The 19,529-nt window shown below is 36.4% G+C and overlaps 1 protein-coding gene across 1 annotated transcript in view; it reads left to right on the top strand.

Moving 5' to 3' along the window:
• Positions 1 to 1,276: 1,276 nt before the first annotated feature.
• Positions 1,277 to 19,529, top strand: part of SRFBP1 (serum response factor binding protein 1) — a 63,179-nt gene continuing 44,926 nt past the window's right edge. Inside the window, exons 1-3 of the mRNA XM_054488982.2 lie at positions 1,277 to 1,496; positions 13,609 to 13,697; positions 14,736 to 14,808. Coding sequence (XP_054344957.1) covers positions 1,461 to 1,496; positions 13,609 to 13,697; positions 14,736 to 14,808 — 198 coding nt within the window. The 5' untranslated portion in view covers positions 1,277 to 1,460. The remainder of the gene's footprint in view (positions 1,497 to 13,608; positions 13,698 to 14,735; positions 14,809 to 19,529) is intronic.

Consider the following 19,529-nt stretch of genomic DNA (forward strand, 5'->3'; position numbering starts at 1 on the left):
AGGGGTCTCAGGCACCTCTGAGGGTCTGCCCTGACAACCTAATGTCTCTGTGCTTTAGGGAGCATAGTATTAAATAGTAAATTAACAAACACCATGAAGAGTCAAGAAACACTATGGAAGAAACTGTTTTTTTTTTTTTTAAGACGAAGTTTCACTCTTGTTGCCCAGTCTGGAGTGATCTTGGCTCATGGCAACCTCCGCCTCCCAGGTTCAAGTGATTCTCCTGCCTCAGCCTACCGAGTAGCTGGGATTACAAGCATGCGTCACCACGCCCGGCTAATTTTGTATTTTTAGTAGAGACGGGGTTTCTCCATGTTGGTCAGGCTGGTCTCGAACTCCCGACCTCAGGTGATCCGCCCACCTAGGCTTCCCAAAGTACTAGGATTACAGACGTGAGCCACCGCCCTCTGCCGGAAGAAACGTTTTTCCTGCATTTTGAATAAAGGGGCCTGGATTTTCATTTTGCACTGTACCCCAGGTATTATGTAGCTAGACTTGAAGTCCTGTAGCAGTGGACAGTCCCAGGCAAGTGACTCTGGGCGAGGCACTTGGGGCCTCCGAAGTCACTTTCCACATCTGTAAAATAACAGTTCAGAGCAGAGTAGGGTGGCTCACTCCTGTAGTCCTAGTTATTTGGAAGGCTGAGGTGAGAAGATGGCTTGAGCCCAGGAGTTTGAGGCTGCAGTGAGCTATGACTGTGCCACTGCACACCAGCCTGGGTGACAGAGACTGGGTCTCTAACAAAATAATATTAATAAAAGGATAATAATTTCTATCTTGTTGGATTTCTGTGGAGATTTGGAGCTAATTTATGTAAAGCTCTTGGGCCAGCATTTGACACATTTTAATGGCCAATACTAGAAGGTGTTACCATTCCCTAAACCTAAACCTTTCTATAGTGTGCAGGAAAAAAATATCCGCACCTCAGCTATAATGTGAGGTTGGAACAAAAAACTGCCAGGATTTAAAAAGGCGTGCTTGTTAGAAAAGCAGAAATCTTCACAAGCACTAGATTTAAAAAAATGGAAGCAAAAAATCGTTCATTCAAGTGATCATTTCAGAAGAGCTCTTTCACCGCCGTTCAGCGCCCCCCTAGCCATTAGAGAGAAAAACCAAGGCCGGTACAATGCGAGCGCAGTGTACCAAGGAAACACACACACACACGAACAAAAACCGAATCTTGAAAAACTAGACGTTGCCCAGCTACCAGCCCCCGTCTGGTTTCCATAGGAACGCACAATTCCGTTGCGTAGCCCTCTGCGCCGGTAGTTGCTCTATCTCAGTTCCGGTTTTCCCTTCCAAGCGTCAACGTTTCTTTTTCCCAGGCGGCAGCTAGAGCAGAAGGCGGATGAGTTTTGGACAGAAGAGGCTTCCGTTGAGGGGCGTGGCGACGCAGCCGCGGTCTGAGAGACCCGGTTCACGTGCAGGCAGCGGTGGAATGTCATATTCCTTCATCTACCATGGCTCAGCCGGGAACTCTGAACCTCAATAACGAGGTGAGCGCCGAGGAACCTATGGGGCTGACTTTAAGGGTCCTCAAAACCAGCTCTTTTGAGACGCGTGGTCGGAGGCGGGCATAGAGGGTGCGGTTGGAGGAACTTTCGTGGTGGGCCCAGGCGGGTTTCCCGCAACTTGGAGTTTGGCAACCGGTAATTTCCCTTTTCGGTCTCTAGGTGACTAAAGTGAGAGACATGTGTCAGGCCCCACGAATTTATGTCTGTGGCACTTTGGGAAGACCCTTTAGTGTGTATGTTCAATATTCTCGTCTGTAAAGCGGAACTCAAGATAGTTCGTCCCAGGGTTGTAAGATTAACTCTGAGATACGTAAAGTGCCTGACCCTTAAACTTTCAGTACACATTACCTGCTCTTTATTGCCTGTCGAAAATGAAGGAGAGAAATTAAGAGCTGTAGCTTCTAAGAAATTGCTGATCTTGAATGAGACTGTATGCTCAATAATTCGTTTCCTCTTCCAGTTAGTGTCCTATTTCTTTGCTTCCGTTTACAGCAGAACTTCAATAAAGAGCTGTTTATACTTGCTATCCCCAATTCTTTTTTCTGCTTCTTCAGTCCATCCTCATCAGACATTTGTTCTCACCACCGTAACTTCCATAATGTGCCAGTGTCAGCAAAATACGATTTCTACTACTTATCCCCCTCTGGTTTCTGCTTCTATTCAACAAAGTAATGTCATCCGAAGTCTTAAAGTAAGCTGGAAACATAAGGATCGAGTAAGGACTTCACAGTTACATACAGAAAGGAAATTCTTTATCTCGTTTATGAGCAAGTCACTGTTTAGATTACACACAGTAGTGTAAGGGATATTTCATATTTTCTAGTAACCTATACTCAAATAAGAGAGCTAAGCAACACTCACCTGTGTTACAGAACAATGTGTGAAGAATGCCCCCCAAAACTAGTAATGCAGTAAAGTTTCCAAAGGCGGCAAAATGAAGTGGGTGATATATGTCCTTGGTCTTTAAGGATCCTACACAGGAATTGCAGTCAGTGATTCAGGAAAGTGGAAGAAGTCATTCCAGGCAAAGGGACTGGTATAAGCAGGAAAGGGCTAGTAACAGAAGAACCCGTGGGTAATATAGGGGTAGGTAACTCTTCACTGATGGGAACCTGTGAGATGAAGAAGGAAATAAAACTGAAATATATTTTCTGCTGCCAGATTAACGAGTCAGGATTTCAGTTGACAGTGGAGTACAGGATATGCTGAAGAGGGAGGGTGAAAGCAGTTACTATTTATTCATAAACATACATTAAGCTTATGCTTTGTGCCAGAAAGCGTTTGGTGGGCTATTTTCCATTAGGTTACCTGTGATGTATGAAAGATCAGAGTAATGTCCCTGGGGATGAAACCCCAGGGAGCTTCATATCAAATTTTGTAATGACTTTGATGATGGAAATGACAGGGGATGAGTCATTTAAGACTCTTTTAACACTTAGCTAACTTCTGTTCTTCTTCAAAACAGTTAAAATTTGACCTTTAGGAAACCTTCATTAACTCATCTCGGTCTGGGTTAGGTGTCTATTCTTTGTGCACCCAGATTGCTTTCTCCTCTGGAAACACTTATGTAACTGTTTCTGTTTTCCTGTGTTTGTGTGTCTGTCATGTGTAGCGCATATGTTTACTAGGTGATTAAATGAATTTATGAAAGCAGGAACTACACGCATCCACCACTGAAGTCTAGTGTGTTCTAATGTGAAGGAGATAAAAAGGACAGAAAAAAGTGGAGATGATAGAGGATATTATAATTTAAAATTAGTGGGAAAAAAAACCCACAAAAGGAAAGAGAGATTTATCTACATAAAAATTGAATAACCTACCAAAGAAAAGAAAAATGACAACCAACTAGAAAAAAAAATACAGCAAATATGACAAAGGGCTAATGCCCTTAATAGGAAATACCTCATAGAAATTAAAAGAAACCATCTCAGAAAATAGGCAGAAGAAATGAATTAACTTCTTCAAGAAGGAAATGTATCTGAAAAATAATTTGAATTAGCTTTCAATCTTTTCACTTCTTTTCCATCACCACTAGAATCCTAGTACAGCTACTGTACTAGCTTCGCAACTACTTACATTGACTCTTCTCAAACTTTAATCTTTTTTTTTTTATATGTATACTTTAAGTTCTGGGGTGCATGTGCAGAACGTGCAGGTTTGTTACAGGTATAGATGTGCTATGGTGGTTTACTGCACCCATTAACCTGTCATCTACATTAGGTATTTCTCCTAATGCTATCCCTCCCCCTTTCCCCCCACCCGACAGGCCTTGATGTGTGATGTTCCCTTCCTTGTGTCCGTGTGTTCTCATTGTTCAACTCCAACTTATGAGTGAGAACATGCGGTGTTTGGTTTTCTGTTCTTGTGTTGCTTTGCAGAGAATGATGGTTTCCAGCTTCATCCATGTCCCTGCAAAGGACATGAACTCATCCTTTTTTATGGCTGCATAGTATTCCATGGTGTATATGTGCCACATTTTCATTATCCAGTCTATCATTGATGGGCATTTGGGTTGGTTCACAGTCATTGCTGTTGTAAACAGTGCCACAATAAACATACGTGTGCATGTGCCTTTGTAGTAGAATGATTTATAATCTTTGGGTATATAGCCAATAATGGGATTGCTGGGTCAAATGGTATTTCTATTGCTAGATCCTTGAGGAATCACCACACTGTCTTCCACTATGGTTGAACTAAATTACACTCCCACCAACAGTGTAAAAGCGTTCCTGTTTCTTCACATCCTCTCCAGCATCTGTTGTTTCCTGACTTTTTAATGATCGCCATTCTAACTGGCATGAGATGGTATCTCATTGTGGATTGGATTTGCATATCTCTAATGACCAATGATGATGAGCATTTTTTCATATATTTGTTGGCTGCATAAATGACTTCTTTTGAGAAATGTCTGTTCATATCCTTCGCCCACTTTTTGATGGAGTTGTTTTTTTCTTGTAAATTTGTTTAAGTTCTTTGTAGATTTTGAATATTAACCCTTTGTCTGATGGATAGATTGCAAAAATTTTCTCCCATTCTGTAGGTTGCCTGTTCACTCTGATGATAGTTTCTTTTGCTGTGAAGAAGCTCTTTAGTTTAATTAGATCCCATTTGTCATTTTTGGCTTTTGTTGCCATTGCTTTTAGTGTTTTAGTCATGAAGTCTTTGTCCATGCCTATGTCCTGAATGGTATTGCCTAGGTTTTCATCTAGGGTTTTTATGGTTTTAGGTCTGACATTTAAGTCTTTAATCCGTCTTGAGTTAATTTTTGTATAAGGTGTAAGGAAGGGGTCCAGTTTCAGTTTTCTGCATATGGCTAGCCAGTTTTCCCAACACCATCTCTTAAATAGGGAATCATTTCCCCATTGCTTGTTTTTGTCAGGTTTGTCAAAGATCAGATGTTTGTAGATGTGTGGTCTTGTTTCTGAGGCCTCTGTTCTGTTCCATTGGTCTATATATCTGTTTTAGTACCAGTACCATGCTGTTTTGGTTACTATAGCCTTGTATTATAGTTTGAAGTCAGGTAGCATGATGCCTCCAGCTTTGTCCCTTTTTCTTAGGATTGTCTTGGCTATGCAGGCTCTTTTTTGATTCCATATGAACTTTAAAGCAGTTTTTTCCAATTCTGTGAAGAAAGTCAATGGTAGCTTGATGGGGATAGCTTTGAATCTATAAATTACTTTGGTCAGTATGGCCGTTTTCACGATATTTATTCTTCCTATCTATGAGCATGGAATGTTTTTCCATTTGTATGTGTCCTCTCTTATTTCCTTGAGCAGTGGTTTGTAGTTCTTGAAGAGGTCTTTCACATCCCTGTAAGTTGTATTTCTAGGCATTTTATTCTCTTTGTGCAGTTGTGAATCAGGAGTTCACTCATGATTTGGCTCTCTATTATTGGTGTATGGGAATGCTTGTGATTTTTGCACATTGATTTTGTATCCTGAGACTTTGCTGAAGTTGCTTATCAGCTTAAGGAGACTTGGGGCTGAAACAATGGGGTTTTCTAGATATACAATCATGTCATCTGCAAACAGAGACAATTTGACTTCCTCTCTTCCTATTTGAATACCCTTTATTTCTTTCTCTTGCCTGATTACCCCGGCCAGAACTTCCAATACTAAGTGTGTTGTAAAGAGATTAAGATTAAAGTTTGTTGTTATTCTTGCGAAGTAAAGTAAAAATTTATCTTTACTCTTCTAAAAAATAAACCATCACTTTTTACTCTATCTTGATGATTATTTATTGCTTATTTTTGGTACTTTGAAGAGAGAATTTTTAATTGCTTTTATAGCAGCTTCTCTAACCTCCAGCACAGTACCTTGTCTACAGGTAATAAGAAGTAGGTATATAATGGGCAGATGAAAGCGTGGATAGCATAACTGTCAACTAATGTTCAAATGAGAGGGAAAATCTCCTAAATGCTGACTTTTTTTCCTCCCTTTCCATTAGAACTAGAGGAGAAATGCACAATTGAAAACAACAGTGCCATAGCATTTAGTGAGTAAATAATTTGCAAAACTAGAGCTAGATTTTCTCAAGTCATCTGTTTTCTAAAATTTAGGCAGTAGTGATATGTAAAAATCAGATTTAGGAGATGTAGCAATCTGATGGAGTGCTTTAATTTCATAGGAAGGCCAAAGGCCTATATGTACAACTGACATTTTTTTTTTTTTTTTTTTTTTGAGACGGAGTCTCGCTCTGTCGCCCAGTCTGGAGTGCAGTGGCGGGATCTCGGCTCACTGAAAGCTCCGCCTCCCGGGTTCACGCCATTCTCCTGCCTCAGCCTCCCAACTAGCTGAGACTACAGGTGCCCATCATCATGCCTGGCTAATTTTTTTTTTTTTTTTTTTTGTATTTTTAGTAGAGACAGAGTTTCACCGTGTTAGCCAGAATGGTCTCCATCTCCTGACTTCGTGATCCACCTGCCTCAGCCTCCCAAAGTGCTGGGATTGCAGGCGTGAGCCACCATGCCCGGCCTATTTTATTCTTTGATGGCAAATTACCAATAAGCCCATTAGAAAATTGCTTTTCATTTCATGTAAGACAGTAAAGGTAGAAACTGAAGTGCCAAAGAACAAAATGAGTTTCCTCCACATATTGTAAAACATAAGAATGTCAAGAACCATGTTTGTATGCGCTTATGAAGTTACAAAACTCCTGTGTCATGATTAGGTGCATAGTACTTTTTAATAATTTTTTTCTGAAATATTAAATTAGGGCCTGTCCATAAGAACCAATTTGTGTTTAGTTGTTAAACTATTCTGGGAAGTTTTGCTAGGTGGCAGCATATGCCCAATAATGGTTAAATTGTAGATAATCCCTAAGCACTCTAGATATTTTAAAAAATTGTTGCTCATCAGAAATAAAAAGTAAAATCAACAATAAGTTATCATCCATATGATAAAATTAGGGTCCTCTTTATAAAAAAATAATTTTGACCAGGTGCAGTGCCTCACTCTATAATCCCAGCACTTTGGGAGGCTGAGGCCGGCAGATCACTTGAGCTCACGAGTTTGAGACCAGCCTGGGCGACGTGGTGAAACCCCGTCTCTACAAAAAATACAGAAAAATTAGCCAAACATGGTAGTACTTGCCTGTAGTCCCAGCTACTTGGGAGGCTGAGGTGGGAAGACGGCGTGAGCCCGGGAGGGGGACAGAGGTTGTGATGAGTCCAGATCACACAACTTCTCTCCAGCCTGGGCAATAGAGCCAGACCTTGTTTCAAAAAAAGACAAGAAACCCAATAATTTTGTTAACTATGAATTACTTCAAACGTATGGAAAATAATGTAACAGATCTTCTTATAATCTACTTCCTATGTTTAGGAAATGTCAGTGTTTTGCTGTATCTTAATGTTTAATTCCACCCATCTTCTTTTCTACCTCAGAGGTACTTATTCCTCTTGGTGTGTGTTTTTCTCTTCTATATTTTTCACAATTTTAGTAACATAATATCTATACCCAGTGTATAGTATTGTGTTGTATACTTTTAAACTGCATATTGTTTTACAAATTATAAATTGTAGTACTCTCCCTTTATCCATGGGGGTTATGTTCCAAGACCCCCAGTGTATGCTTAAAACCTCAGATAGTACCAAACTCTGTCTTCTTTATTATTATTATTATTATTATTATTTTCTGTACAGTAATGGGCAGGTAACGGATACAGCAGAAATACACTGGATGTATGATTTACATCCCGTGTGGGATGGAGTAGTACAGTGAGAGATTTCATCATGCTACTCAGAGTGGTGTACAATTTAAAATTTATGAGTTATTTATATTTGGAATTTTGTCTAACCGCAGGTCACTGAAACTGCTGACAACAAAATTGTTGGTAAGGGGGGACTACTGTATTTTATTCACGAAATGTTACTTTTCAGGTTTTATCCATGTAATGCCTAGAGATCTTTTGCATTAATTTAAAATACTACATTGCTATATGCTTTATTTATATACATTATTTTCTCTCTCATGCTACATTTTGTTAAAATGATGCAATGAATAATCTTGTGTGTAGCCTTTTCCTGTTGTTGAGAATATGTCTTCTGAATAGATTCCTAGAAGTAGGACTTTTGTTAAAGTACAGCATGGTTTCCCCCAAAGGAGTAAATCAGTTTGCATTTCTACTGGCAGTGTATTTGTCTGTTTCCTCACAACTTCATACAGAGAATGTGTTGTCATAGTTTTTTTGTATTTACTAATCTGATAGGTAATTATTGAATAGCCAGAAGTGTTAGTATTCTTAGAAACGCAGATATACTTAGATTTTTCTTAACACTGCAAGTTCCCCTGGAACAATACTAGCTCTTAGAATAACTATTTTCTAATAACTACAGATTTTTGTTACAGGCTAACTCAAAAACATGGTAAAGTTGGTGAATTATCAGAGGCTAACTGGTTGGCCAACTATCACATAGCCAGCCAAAAGTCAATTCAAGTAGCATTTAATTTTGTCTTTGGACCAGTCTCCTGTCTGCTTTATATATCAGAAACTTGCTGTCATTGTCACCCCAGAAATAGAGCTCATTCTCTAAAAAGCAAATTCATATTAAACATAAGTGTATAAGAAATTGTGTGAATGAGAAAGCTAGTTTATTAAAAAACGTATCTAATATACATAATAATGCTCACATTGTAAAACACATTCTTTTCCTGTATACTGACCATCAGCTGCTTGGTATGTAGAAATACAGAAAGGGGTTTTAGTTGCATGATTCATGTTGAGCTATGATGCATCTGTTCCCATAATTGAGTTATTCCAGAACAGATTAGATTTCTCAAGTCTCTGAGCTGGGGAACCCTTTCTTTGGAATTTCCTTGAGTTGGACACTGCCAACTTTTGCCTCTCTGTGGTTTCCTTTCCTGTGTTTGTGTTGACTCTTCTGAGTCATCTCACATGGTCTTTTCTCAAATAGGTATATTAGACTTCCACTTTATTTATAGTATTTTTATACTGTCTATGCAAGAGATGCCCTGTGTTTAGATTTTGCCAGGTTAACTTTAAAGTCTTCTGTATGCCTAATTTCTAGGCGATACTTCACTGTCAGTACATATATATTCACTGTGTATGTAAGTCTTAACTCTTTTTCTTCAGATCTTATAGATTGTCTTAAATGCGTTCTCTTGCTATTTGGAAGACCCTCGGCTTGGCTTAATCAGTCTTGTTGGTGATGGCCTCAGATTTTCCCTTCAATTTCTGTCTTCAGACCCTTTCCTTCTACTTCTCTTTCATTTTCTTTCTTCTGTGTCAGCATATTTTATTTACATTTCTGTGCCTCTGTTTTCTCTGTGCTCACACTATTCCTCTGTTTTTTCCGTCCCAAACAATAATCATACTGTTTTTACAGTTCTAACAATGATAGTTCCTGCTTTTGGTTAGAGTTTTGCCAAAATGTACTGCCATTAAGCAGTGCACTTGGACTTCTGGCAGTATTGGTGTGTTAGGCCTGTTCGTTGACTTCTGGGTTGTCAGCCAACTTTATAATTCCTGGGTGACAAATAAATTGGCAGCCTTTTAAATCCTAACTTAAAGGCTATATTTGTCATCAGTTTTGCAAAAATCTAAGTGCTTGGGGAAACCTAAGTCTTAAGTATATGAGGTATTCCTTTTGCTTTTAGAATTCCCTTATCCATTAATGACAAACGTAGTATTTCTTAAATTGGAATTTTAAAATTGGAGACAAGCTTTGTTATGATTGGAATGTAACCAAAGACCAACTCTGCCCACTGCAGTTTATTAGTTTAGTTAACAGCGGTTAGCAAATGGTATATTATCATCTCATGCACCTGCAAAGTTCAGCAATTAGAAACATTTGTTAATATATTTTAATGTACAGTTCATTGCTTGCTATTTATTTTATGAATAACTTAACTTTAAAAAATGTATCATGACACTGTATAATTCTGTTCATGCAACGGGGCAGTTCTTTTTTTTTTTCCTTAAGCCTTGTCTGTGTGCCTTTTCATTTATGCAAAGTATGATTTTTTTTCTAAATGGGTCTTCGAAACAAATTCCTAAGAGGTTAACTTATCTAGCAGGAAAGAAACCTGATTACTGTGCATTTTTAAAATATATTATGCATTTGAAACAGTGAATAGACAGTGTGTATTGCTACATTTCTGGTCATTTATTTAACCAATATTTATTGGACACATACTGTGTGCCATGCACTATGTTAGGTATTAAGATACAGTGTTGAATAAAACCAGATACTTGATCAGCTTCACAAAATTTATAACCTACTGGGGAAAGACACGTTAAAAATAATCAGATTAAAAGTAAAGTATTAAGTTACAAATTAAAGGTTCTTGTGACCCTCTCAGGGAGGCCAGAAAAAACTCTTCAAAGAAATGACAATTGGTCCAAAATCAGGACGAATAGATGTTAACAAGTTGACATGGGAAAAAAGAACATTCTGACCAGTGGAAATGGTAGGTGTAAAGGCTTTGTAGTAGAAGTGAGCATGGTGAGGACAGGGGACTGAAAGGCCAATGTTATTCTTCTGAGAGCAATTGGAGACCGTTAAAAAGAGTTACATAAAGGTGCGACATTGGATATATACTTTAAAAAATTTTATTCTGATGGCATTGTGGATAACTGATTGGAGAGAGGCAAGAATAGGTGTGGAGAAACCAGTTAACGGTAACTCAGCCAAGATTGCAAAAAGGTCAAGATAGGGAAAAAAGTGGTACAATTTGAAAGATAATTAGGATTTAAGATTAATAGGACTTGGAGATTCATTGTGAAGGATTAAGAGAGCTACCTCTAATGACCTTTAGGTTTATAACTAAAAGGATTGTTCCATTCTCTGAAATATGAAACCCCCCTCCCCACAAAAGAAGGGAAGGGTTTTATTGGAGGTGAAGAACATGAATTTAGCCGTGAATTTGAGGTGATTTTTGAGCGCACTCAGAAAGAAATGTCGAGCAGGAAGTTGCACATTTGGGCTTGAAGCTAAAAGGAGTGATCTCAGCTGAAGGTAAAATGTTTGACTCCTTTCTGTTTGCGTGGCAAATTAAATATGCACACATAAGATCTCTTAAGGCTAAATAATGTATTGTGAAAAGAAACACTAGCTTGGGACTGCCCCTTCAACTCTTAACATTTTATGACTGGGTAGAGGTGGATGAATTTTCAAAGAAGATCAAAATAGAGTGAGTAGAAAGGAAAGAAGAAAACTAGAGTGAGTAGAAAGGAAAGAAGAAAACTATCTTGGAAAACCAAGGGAAGAGTGTTTGAAGAAAGAGAAAGTGGTCAAAAATGTCAAATTTACATTGGATTTCAGGGGCTTTTTTGGAATTCATTGGTGTCCTTAGTGACATCTTTTAGTAGACTGATGAGGATGAAAATCAAACTGGATTTGTGTGGCATGCAGAAATAGAGATACTGAGTTTGGACGTCTCTTTCTAAAGGCTTAGTTCTCCACACAACTAAAGAGGGGGTGGTCCTAGCAAACTATGTAATGAGGATGTTTATTTAGTCTCTAATGAAAATGACTCAATCATGTTTAAAAATCAGTGAGAAACAAATGCATTAAAAGGAAGAGAATGACAATGCTATGGTAAAGGGATAATCCATAGTAGAGGTTCTAGGAAGGCAGAAGAGAATGGGCTCTAAAAGACAGTTAAAAGATAAACTCAGATATGTGTAGTGGTATTTCTTATATTGTAACTTTATTCGTAAAGGAAGATGGGTCATGGAAGTACATTTTCATTCATGGTAGTAGAGAAATGATGGTTCTCAACTGTTAATTATTTTCTCCACGCGATTGAAAGAGAGAAAGGAGGACGGAGACTAGAGGATTTAGGAGAGTAGGCAAAAGCTTAAAACAGGCGTTGTAGAGTGAACTGAACAGAAAAATATAGGATGGCTAGGAAGAATGGGGGTCCACTTGAGGTTAATTATGATGAATTTATAGTAGACAGAATGTTAAAGTATTTGCTGTTGGCATATGACAATGAAGAACTCAGAGTGTTTTTTTCATTCAGGACTACGGTTTCCTAACCAGAGGGATAGGAGTTTAAGAAATTGGCAAATGTTTATCATGTATCTAAACTGCATAAAAAGAGGAACATTAAGTGTAGGAGTCAGTGGATTGGTGGTCCTAATAAAGTCAAAGATGGTTGTGATAGGTGGAGTTGAACAAGCAAGCTGATAGAGGTTGTGATCACAGTGTGGAATATTTGAATTAATGGTTTTAGAAATTGAATATTATGAATGATGACAAGGTTGACAGTGTGGCCATGGAAGTGGATGGCTGAGATAGAATAGATTAGGTCTTTAGAAAATAAGTAAAGAAGTGAAGATATAATTATCAGATGGGCTATTCAAGTGGACATATAAGTTACACAGAATGATGGCAGAACTTAGGGTGTAAAGAAATTTTAAGTTGGTTGCTAATATCTTCAGTGAATAAGGGAGTGAATGACATGAAGGGTAAGAGAAGATATTAATTAAATGGAAGAGCCTTAAGTAAACAGGATGATGTTGATAATGTTATTTTGGCAAGAAGAATTTGAGGAATTTTGTGTGCCAGGCACTCTTGCAGGACAAAGAAAACACTATATAAGTATTACAAGACTCCTGTTTTCTAGGAGCTTGCTGTCTATAGAAAAAGACAGCCACATGAGCCATTAGTAACAATGCAGTGAGGTAGATGCTTTAATGACAGAATCTATATATTGGGGACCCCAGGGATGGAGTGGTTATCCCTAACTGAAGAAGTCATTGAAGGTTTCACTGGAATGACTATATCTGAACCTGAATTTTATGTAGTTCCTAAAGTGAAGAAGGGGAAGAAGGACATTCCAGGAGTAATTTTTAAGATGTATGCCTCCTAACTGATAGATGAAACATAAACTCCGTGATTACATGCCATTGCACTGAAAGCTGTTATAATGTGTATTTTTTTTATAACTAGAATTTCCATTTCTTGGCCTATAGCTCTGCTTTTTGTTCTTAAACATTGTTCTCTAGTAGGATGATTTAAAGTATGTATTTGTATGTGTGTGTATGTGTGTGGGGGAGGGGCATTTATATTTACATGCACATATGCTTGCACACAATGCCCTTGTGTTTGTGGATCTTCTTTTAAAATTATACTTGAAATAATTTGTTACTAAAAATAATGAAAGATTTGTTTTATAAATAAGTAAAATAAATTGCTAATTAAAAGCTAATTTGCTAATTAAAATACTCATTCAACAAATTAAATTCCTACCGTTATGAGTGAGGCTTTAACAGTGAGAATACAAAGATGACTATGACAGGCTGTGATTTCTGGGAACTCACTGTTTATTATGTTCCAAGCCCAGCAAGATACAAGTGTAACATTAAAATACTTATTTCGGGTAATACTGTGACTTTTTAAAAAATTATAACTTGTTTTTCTTAAGCTCTCAGACACATTTTTAGACTGTTGATTTATTCCTTCACTATTTATGGAAGAGGTTTGATTTCATCAAGCTATGAATATAGTCAGACAAAAAAAGTAGTTAAAGTGGTAGACTAAGTCTCAAATATTAAGACTCAAAATAAAGTGTGTTTGTTCCTGAAGTAAGTGCCTTTCTTCTAATTATTGCTTTATTCTTCAAAGGTTGTGAAGATGAGAAAAGAAGTGAAGAGAATTCGAGTTTTAGTTATCCGAAAACTTGTCAGGAGTGTTGGCCGACTGAAGTCAAAAAAGTTAGTCATTTAAAGTAATGATCTTGTGACTAATAAAATGTCAAAAGTTGTTTTTATTTGATACTTTAAAATGTTTAGGGTGGGATGTAGAGAAGTAATTAAATGTCTTACTTATACACCATTTTTGTTTTGTATGCGGAGATGATGTGAGTGAGATAGAATGTGCTGTGTCAGCATGCTCTTCTATGGTTTGGACCATCATTGCTCAAGATACAGGATGAATTTTTTTGCTGCTTTTGCAAAACTCTCTTTTGGTCTTTTTAGAGTGAAATTCCCTTGGGCTTGTGTGTTTTATGTTATCAGAAGTTATTTTAAGATACTGATACAACTTAACAAATCTAGTAATACCTTAAGAATCAGTTCTGAAGATTTTATATCACATTTTTTCTTGAATTGCTAAGTAATTTGAAATCTTCAGTACCTTATGAAAGTGTTTATTAGAACATTGTGTTCCATGTAATTTTTTGGAAAAATACAATATTTTGTATTTTCAGTATCACTAGTGTTAGTGAAAAAGTATTTTATTTATAGTTCTTCTTATGATGTAAGCATGAATACTTAGCCTTCAAGTATGTTTTGTTCCTGATTTATTTCCTATTCTTTCATAAATATGTCAGAATATAGCACTTCTTTATTTTTTCCTTAAATGCCGGAGAGCAAATTTTCATTTGATAAAATTATAGTCAAACTCTAATTGTAACTTATGACATTTATATTACATTAAATACAATGTACTATTGATTGATGGATTAAAAAAAGTGTTATTAAGGAACTAGAGAAGGCAAACTATCAAAAGTAATAGTCATTAATACAATGCCAAGACAGTACTTATTTTTGCCATTTTCCAACGGATGGGTTTGTTTAATAAATTGAGGTGTGTTTTGGGAGTGGGGGAAATGGGCAGTGTAGGATAGTGGTGTGTTTGTTATTTAGAGATTTATTACGCTTTTCTAAAAAGAAATGAAGTGATTATCCATTACACTACGAGTCTAAAATTAATGCTTTGCCTGGATACATATGGTAATGTACTTTTTGCAGGGGTACTGAAGATGCACTGTTAAAAAACCAAAGACGGGCGCAACGATTGCTTGAAGAAATCCATGCCATGAAGGTAAGGACTTGTGTGGGTGTGTAGGTATGTATGTTTCTGAGTATCTTGTTATCCTGCATTTTGTTTGTGTGTGGTATTGCTTATTTGAATATTCCTAGAGTTGCCTAAGACATCTTGTATCAGTCTGTTTGGTGAAGAATGTAGCACATTTAGAAAATTGTAACATTTAAGCTTGCATTTTTCTGTTTTTGACTGAATTTGTTAAAGTGCTAGGCTAATTTGAGTCAAAATTGTGCCAAACTAAATTCATCTATGTTTAATAATGCCTCATGCCTCAGGTTTTTATTTTTACTGTAACTTTAGCACAAAGTCCGTTCAATAATTAAAGTCTTCATGCTGTTTGGGAATGTGGATGGTGATATTGGTGGGTGACATCATGCTTTCCTTGTTGCCAACTCAATAAATTTTTATGTATTGTTATTAGCATTTTATTCAGTTCTGTAGTAACTTCAAATAAAATTAGTGTTAGACCAACGTGATCCCATATTTTTGTTTTTTTTTTTCAGTCAGACTCTTCGCTAGCATAATTTTTAGGTCTTCTTGCTGCTCTTACTTTGAGGAAACTTTCATTTACCAAATGACATGACATTAAATGTCTGGGAGACTGTTTTACTGTAGAACTTAAAAACAACATTTGGTCCCAGCAATTTTCTTAATTGCAGGGTCATTTTGCATGCATGTTTGCCTATTATATTTTGGTATAACTTTCAAGTTTTCAATTAAGTAAAAGAGAAAGAAAACTCTCTAACAATATTTTAATTGAGTTAGGTTATCAAAGCTTCTCACCCTTTCTTCCTTTTAAAGGGATAGTAAAGTCTTTAATAGGACAAAGTTATCCCAGTTAATCTGAATAAAAACATCTAGGAAATGACTCCTTGATATGAAGTATATTTGTTTCTTGTGTTCTTCCCTCCCCCTGCTGCACACTATTATAAAATTCATGGAATCCATCTGATATAACTTTTATTTCTCAAAGTTATAATCCCCTTTTTATTCAGTCATTCAGGAAAAAAAAGTCTTCTGTATTTGACTGTCAGTGATCATTTGTGTCTCTGTGGTTTGCAGATTATTTAGTCTTTTTCATATACCTTTTTAAAATGATATTCCTATGAGAAATAAAACCTTTAGAGATTTTGTCTTGAGAATAGCAATAAAATAGGAAGTTACAATTTATCTCTTTCACTTTCTCTTAACCAAGGTTCTTACTAAATTACATTGCCTACCTAAATTTTTCCCTGTAATTTCTTCTAAATAGTCATTTTTGTAGTCTTAAATTATTCAGAGGCTTTGAGCTACTATATAATTGCTGATTTTATTTTACCATGGAAAGAATGCAGTGTGTGTGTGTATGCATGTGTGTGTATATATATATATACACACACATGCATACACATACAATGTATAGTTGGCTACTCTGACTTTAACTTCTTTTGTAATGCTTTTGAAAAACTGGAATAAAATGGAATTTATAAAATTTTTTATATATATAAGAAATGTATATATACACACACACTACATTCTTTCCATGGTTTGTTATATATAATAACTTGTATGTGGTGTATGAAGAGTTTGAGAACAAAAGATAATCTTTAGAATACTTCCCTTTTGTAAATTTCAGTGATACATTTGATTAATTAGAAAGAAAAGTTGTCCTTTTTGATCTAAATGTAAAGCCTGTTTTCTGTTTCTTGTTTTGAATCTCATCAGCAAAGGGAAATCTGATTCAGTGATAAAGTTTGTAGGTTTACAAGATTACCACATCACTACCGTGGTTTGGTTTGGTTTGGTTTGATTTGTGTTCTATTTTTCCCGTGATTACGCAATGGAATGGTTTCATCATAGAAAGCCAAATTCATAGCCTATGTATTCCTTGAATTCATAAAATTCATCGTATGTGTATGTCTTGAGTTTGTGGCAGGAGTTAGGGCAGGCTGGGTTGGCTACTCTGACTTCAACTTCTTTTGTAATGCTTTTTAAAAACTGAAATAAATTTAAATATAAAATGAATACTAGAAAGACTATATATTTGCTGTTCTTACATGTCAAATTTTATTCCTTATTTATGGTTCTTTTACAAATTTTGTTGTCTTTTCTAAACAAAGCAAATAAATAAAGCATTTTTCTTAATTAAAAGGTCATTTGTAATTTTCTTAGGAAATGGTTATTATCTACTTGGGAGTATCAAATAAATGGTGACAAAACAAACTCTCAATCTCAATTAAATTTGGAGAAAAGACCTCTGCTTATTTATTTTTCCAGAGAAATTTTTCCTTGGCTCAGATACTGATTCATTTTTATAGTCTTATTGATGACATACTATCCTATTCTTGCTTTCTATAATAATAGGGTATTTTGTTGCAGGATGACTTCTTTGTGAAGAAATCATGAGTATTTTTAGAAATGAGAGTTTGCTTTTTCTGGCCAACCAAGAAAAAAAATTGGCTTGATCTTTACACTATAAAATCATAGGTTCTAATTTTATAGACTATGGTGTATGAAACCCAAGTCTTTGCTGCCTTTTCTGTAATAGTGTCCATACTTTTAACTTTGATATTAGTAGAAATATTGGCTTCTAAAACAGTTTTTCTTTGAAAGTTAGTTAAATTAGCCTATCAACATTTATAGATCAGTAAGGTACTTAACTGGAGAAGGAGATGGTAAAATTCAAGCATATGCTGAAATTACTCAAAATGTGCAACAAGTCTCTTACTCGATAATAAAAGTAACAACTAGCTTTTACTGAGCATTTACTATGTGCCAGGCAGTATATTATGTGTTTTATATTTACTGTCTCACTAGGTAGATATCATTTTTATCCCTGTCTTACAGAATAAGAAACTCAAGCTTAGAGAAACTGAGCAACTTGTAACTGATTATAAAGCTAATTATGTTATCCACTGTAGTATACTGCTTCAGTAAGTTGAGAACATCCTATGATACATCCAAACTCACTTTCCTAGATATTGGAGGAGATAATTTAATAAACATGAAACTTGCCATCTAGGAAGAAAAATACCCAAAGATGTGCAATGTGTTTTCAGATCCTTTAATTCCTCACAGGTAAATATACACAGTAGCCTATATCTGTATTTCTTTTTTTTTTTTATTTGAGACAGAGTCTCTCTCTGTCGCCCATGCTGGAGTGCAGTGACCCGATCTCTGCTCACTGCAACCTCCGCCTCCTGGGTTCAAATGATTCTTCTGCCACAGTCTCCTGAGTAACTGGGACTACAGGCGCCTGCCATCACGACTGGCTAACTTTTGTATTTTTAGTGGAGACAAGGTTTTGCCATGTTGGCCAGGCTGGTCTCGAACGCCTGACCTCAGGTGATCCGCCCACCTCGGCCTCCCATAGTACTGGGATTACAGGCATGAGCAACCACTCCTTGCCTATCTGTATTCTTTTTTAACCTCTTCCTCTCTAAGGCTGTTACTTCTTCCTATCCTGCATATTCTTTAAGATGAGAATTTCTGTATTCTTCTTTGAGAACTTGTTCTGCCTGCTACCTCTTACTTCTCCTCTAGTTTAAAACTCTTTCTCCTTTTGTTCTGTTCTTCCCCTAGTTTTACATTCTGAAATCTATTATTAAAATCATCCTTTGAGCTTATAATCAGCAGTTAGGATCACTTTGTCTCAGGCTTCTGCACAGCTTGCTCCTAAGTGGTTGTCATTAGGAGATCACAAATAGAAAAAAATAGTATAGATTATAATCTCTAAAGGCATAAAAGTTAAGTAAAATGATACATCATCAAAATAATATAATAACTATATCATACCACTTGAACCTCACCACAGCTCTAGGGAGAATCCCCATTTCAGAGGACATGTTCAGAAGTATTCTAGGCTGCGTATACCCCTTAGATTGGAGGTTTATCATTGTATATATTCATATACTGTTTAGAATTTTGTGATATTTCTGGTTATATATGCTTTTTTAAAAGTTACTGAGTTTTTTCTATAGTTTCACATACTGTGATCTTGGTAAGTTTTTTTCCTATGAATGCTTAAACAAGTTTCTCCATAGGGTAAAAGATACCTTATTGAAGTCTGTAAGTACACTGTACTGTGTTAATTAGCTATGTCAACTTAACATTTTGTTCATTTATTCTATGAAAGTAATTGTATTAAAAGTATCGTTAATCTTACACTATAATTATTTCTGACAGTTTTATTTGTGAGCCAATACAAATAATCATGTTATCAAATCAGACTCAATGTGTTAGAGATCTCACCTAGAATCAGCTTTACTAATAATTGTAAGGGTGCAAGTAGTCAAAGGGGACAGGAGAAGCAAGGAGAGAGATCTGGGACTCTATATAATTCCACAGGGTCCTTCCTTTCCACATCAGACGTGTACTTTCCAGCCCAGAGTCTCCAAATGAGGAAGTCTGGTTATTACCTCATATCAGAGAGCGTTTACATTTTGAAACTTCTCCGTGTAATATCCTAAGGTTATATAGCTTACATGATATTCTCCAGTGTGCCAGGCTTCATAAACCCATAAATTCTGGGTTTGTTTATTGTAAGCATCCTTAACAAGGGACAGCCTACTAAGAGCATTCTTCAGATAAGGACCCTCCTCCTAACAAAAACTCATTATCCTGTCTACCAGAGGGACTGCTTACCAGCATGTTAACATGAAGACTAAACAGCATCACCTCCCTTTGCTAGAGTTTCCTCCTGGTAAAGGAAGTGAATAGATCCCAAGATAGCTACTTTA

The sequence above is a fragment of the Pongo pygmaeus genome, chromosome 4 (assembly GCF_028885625.2).
Source record: "Pongo pygmaeus isolate AG05252 chromosome 4, NHGRI_mPonPyg2-v2.0_pri, whole genome shotgun sequence".
NCBI lineage: Eukaryota > Metazoa > Chordata > Mammalia > Primates > Hominidae > Pongo > Pongo pygmaeus.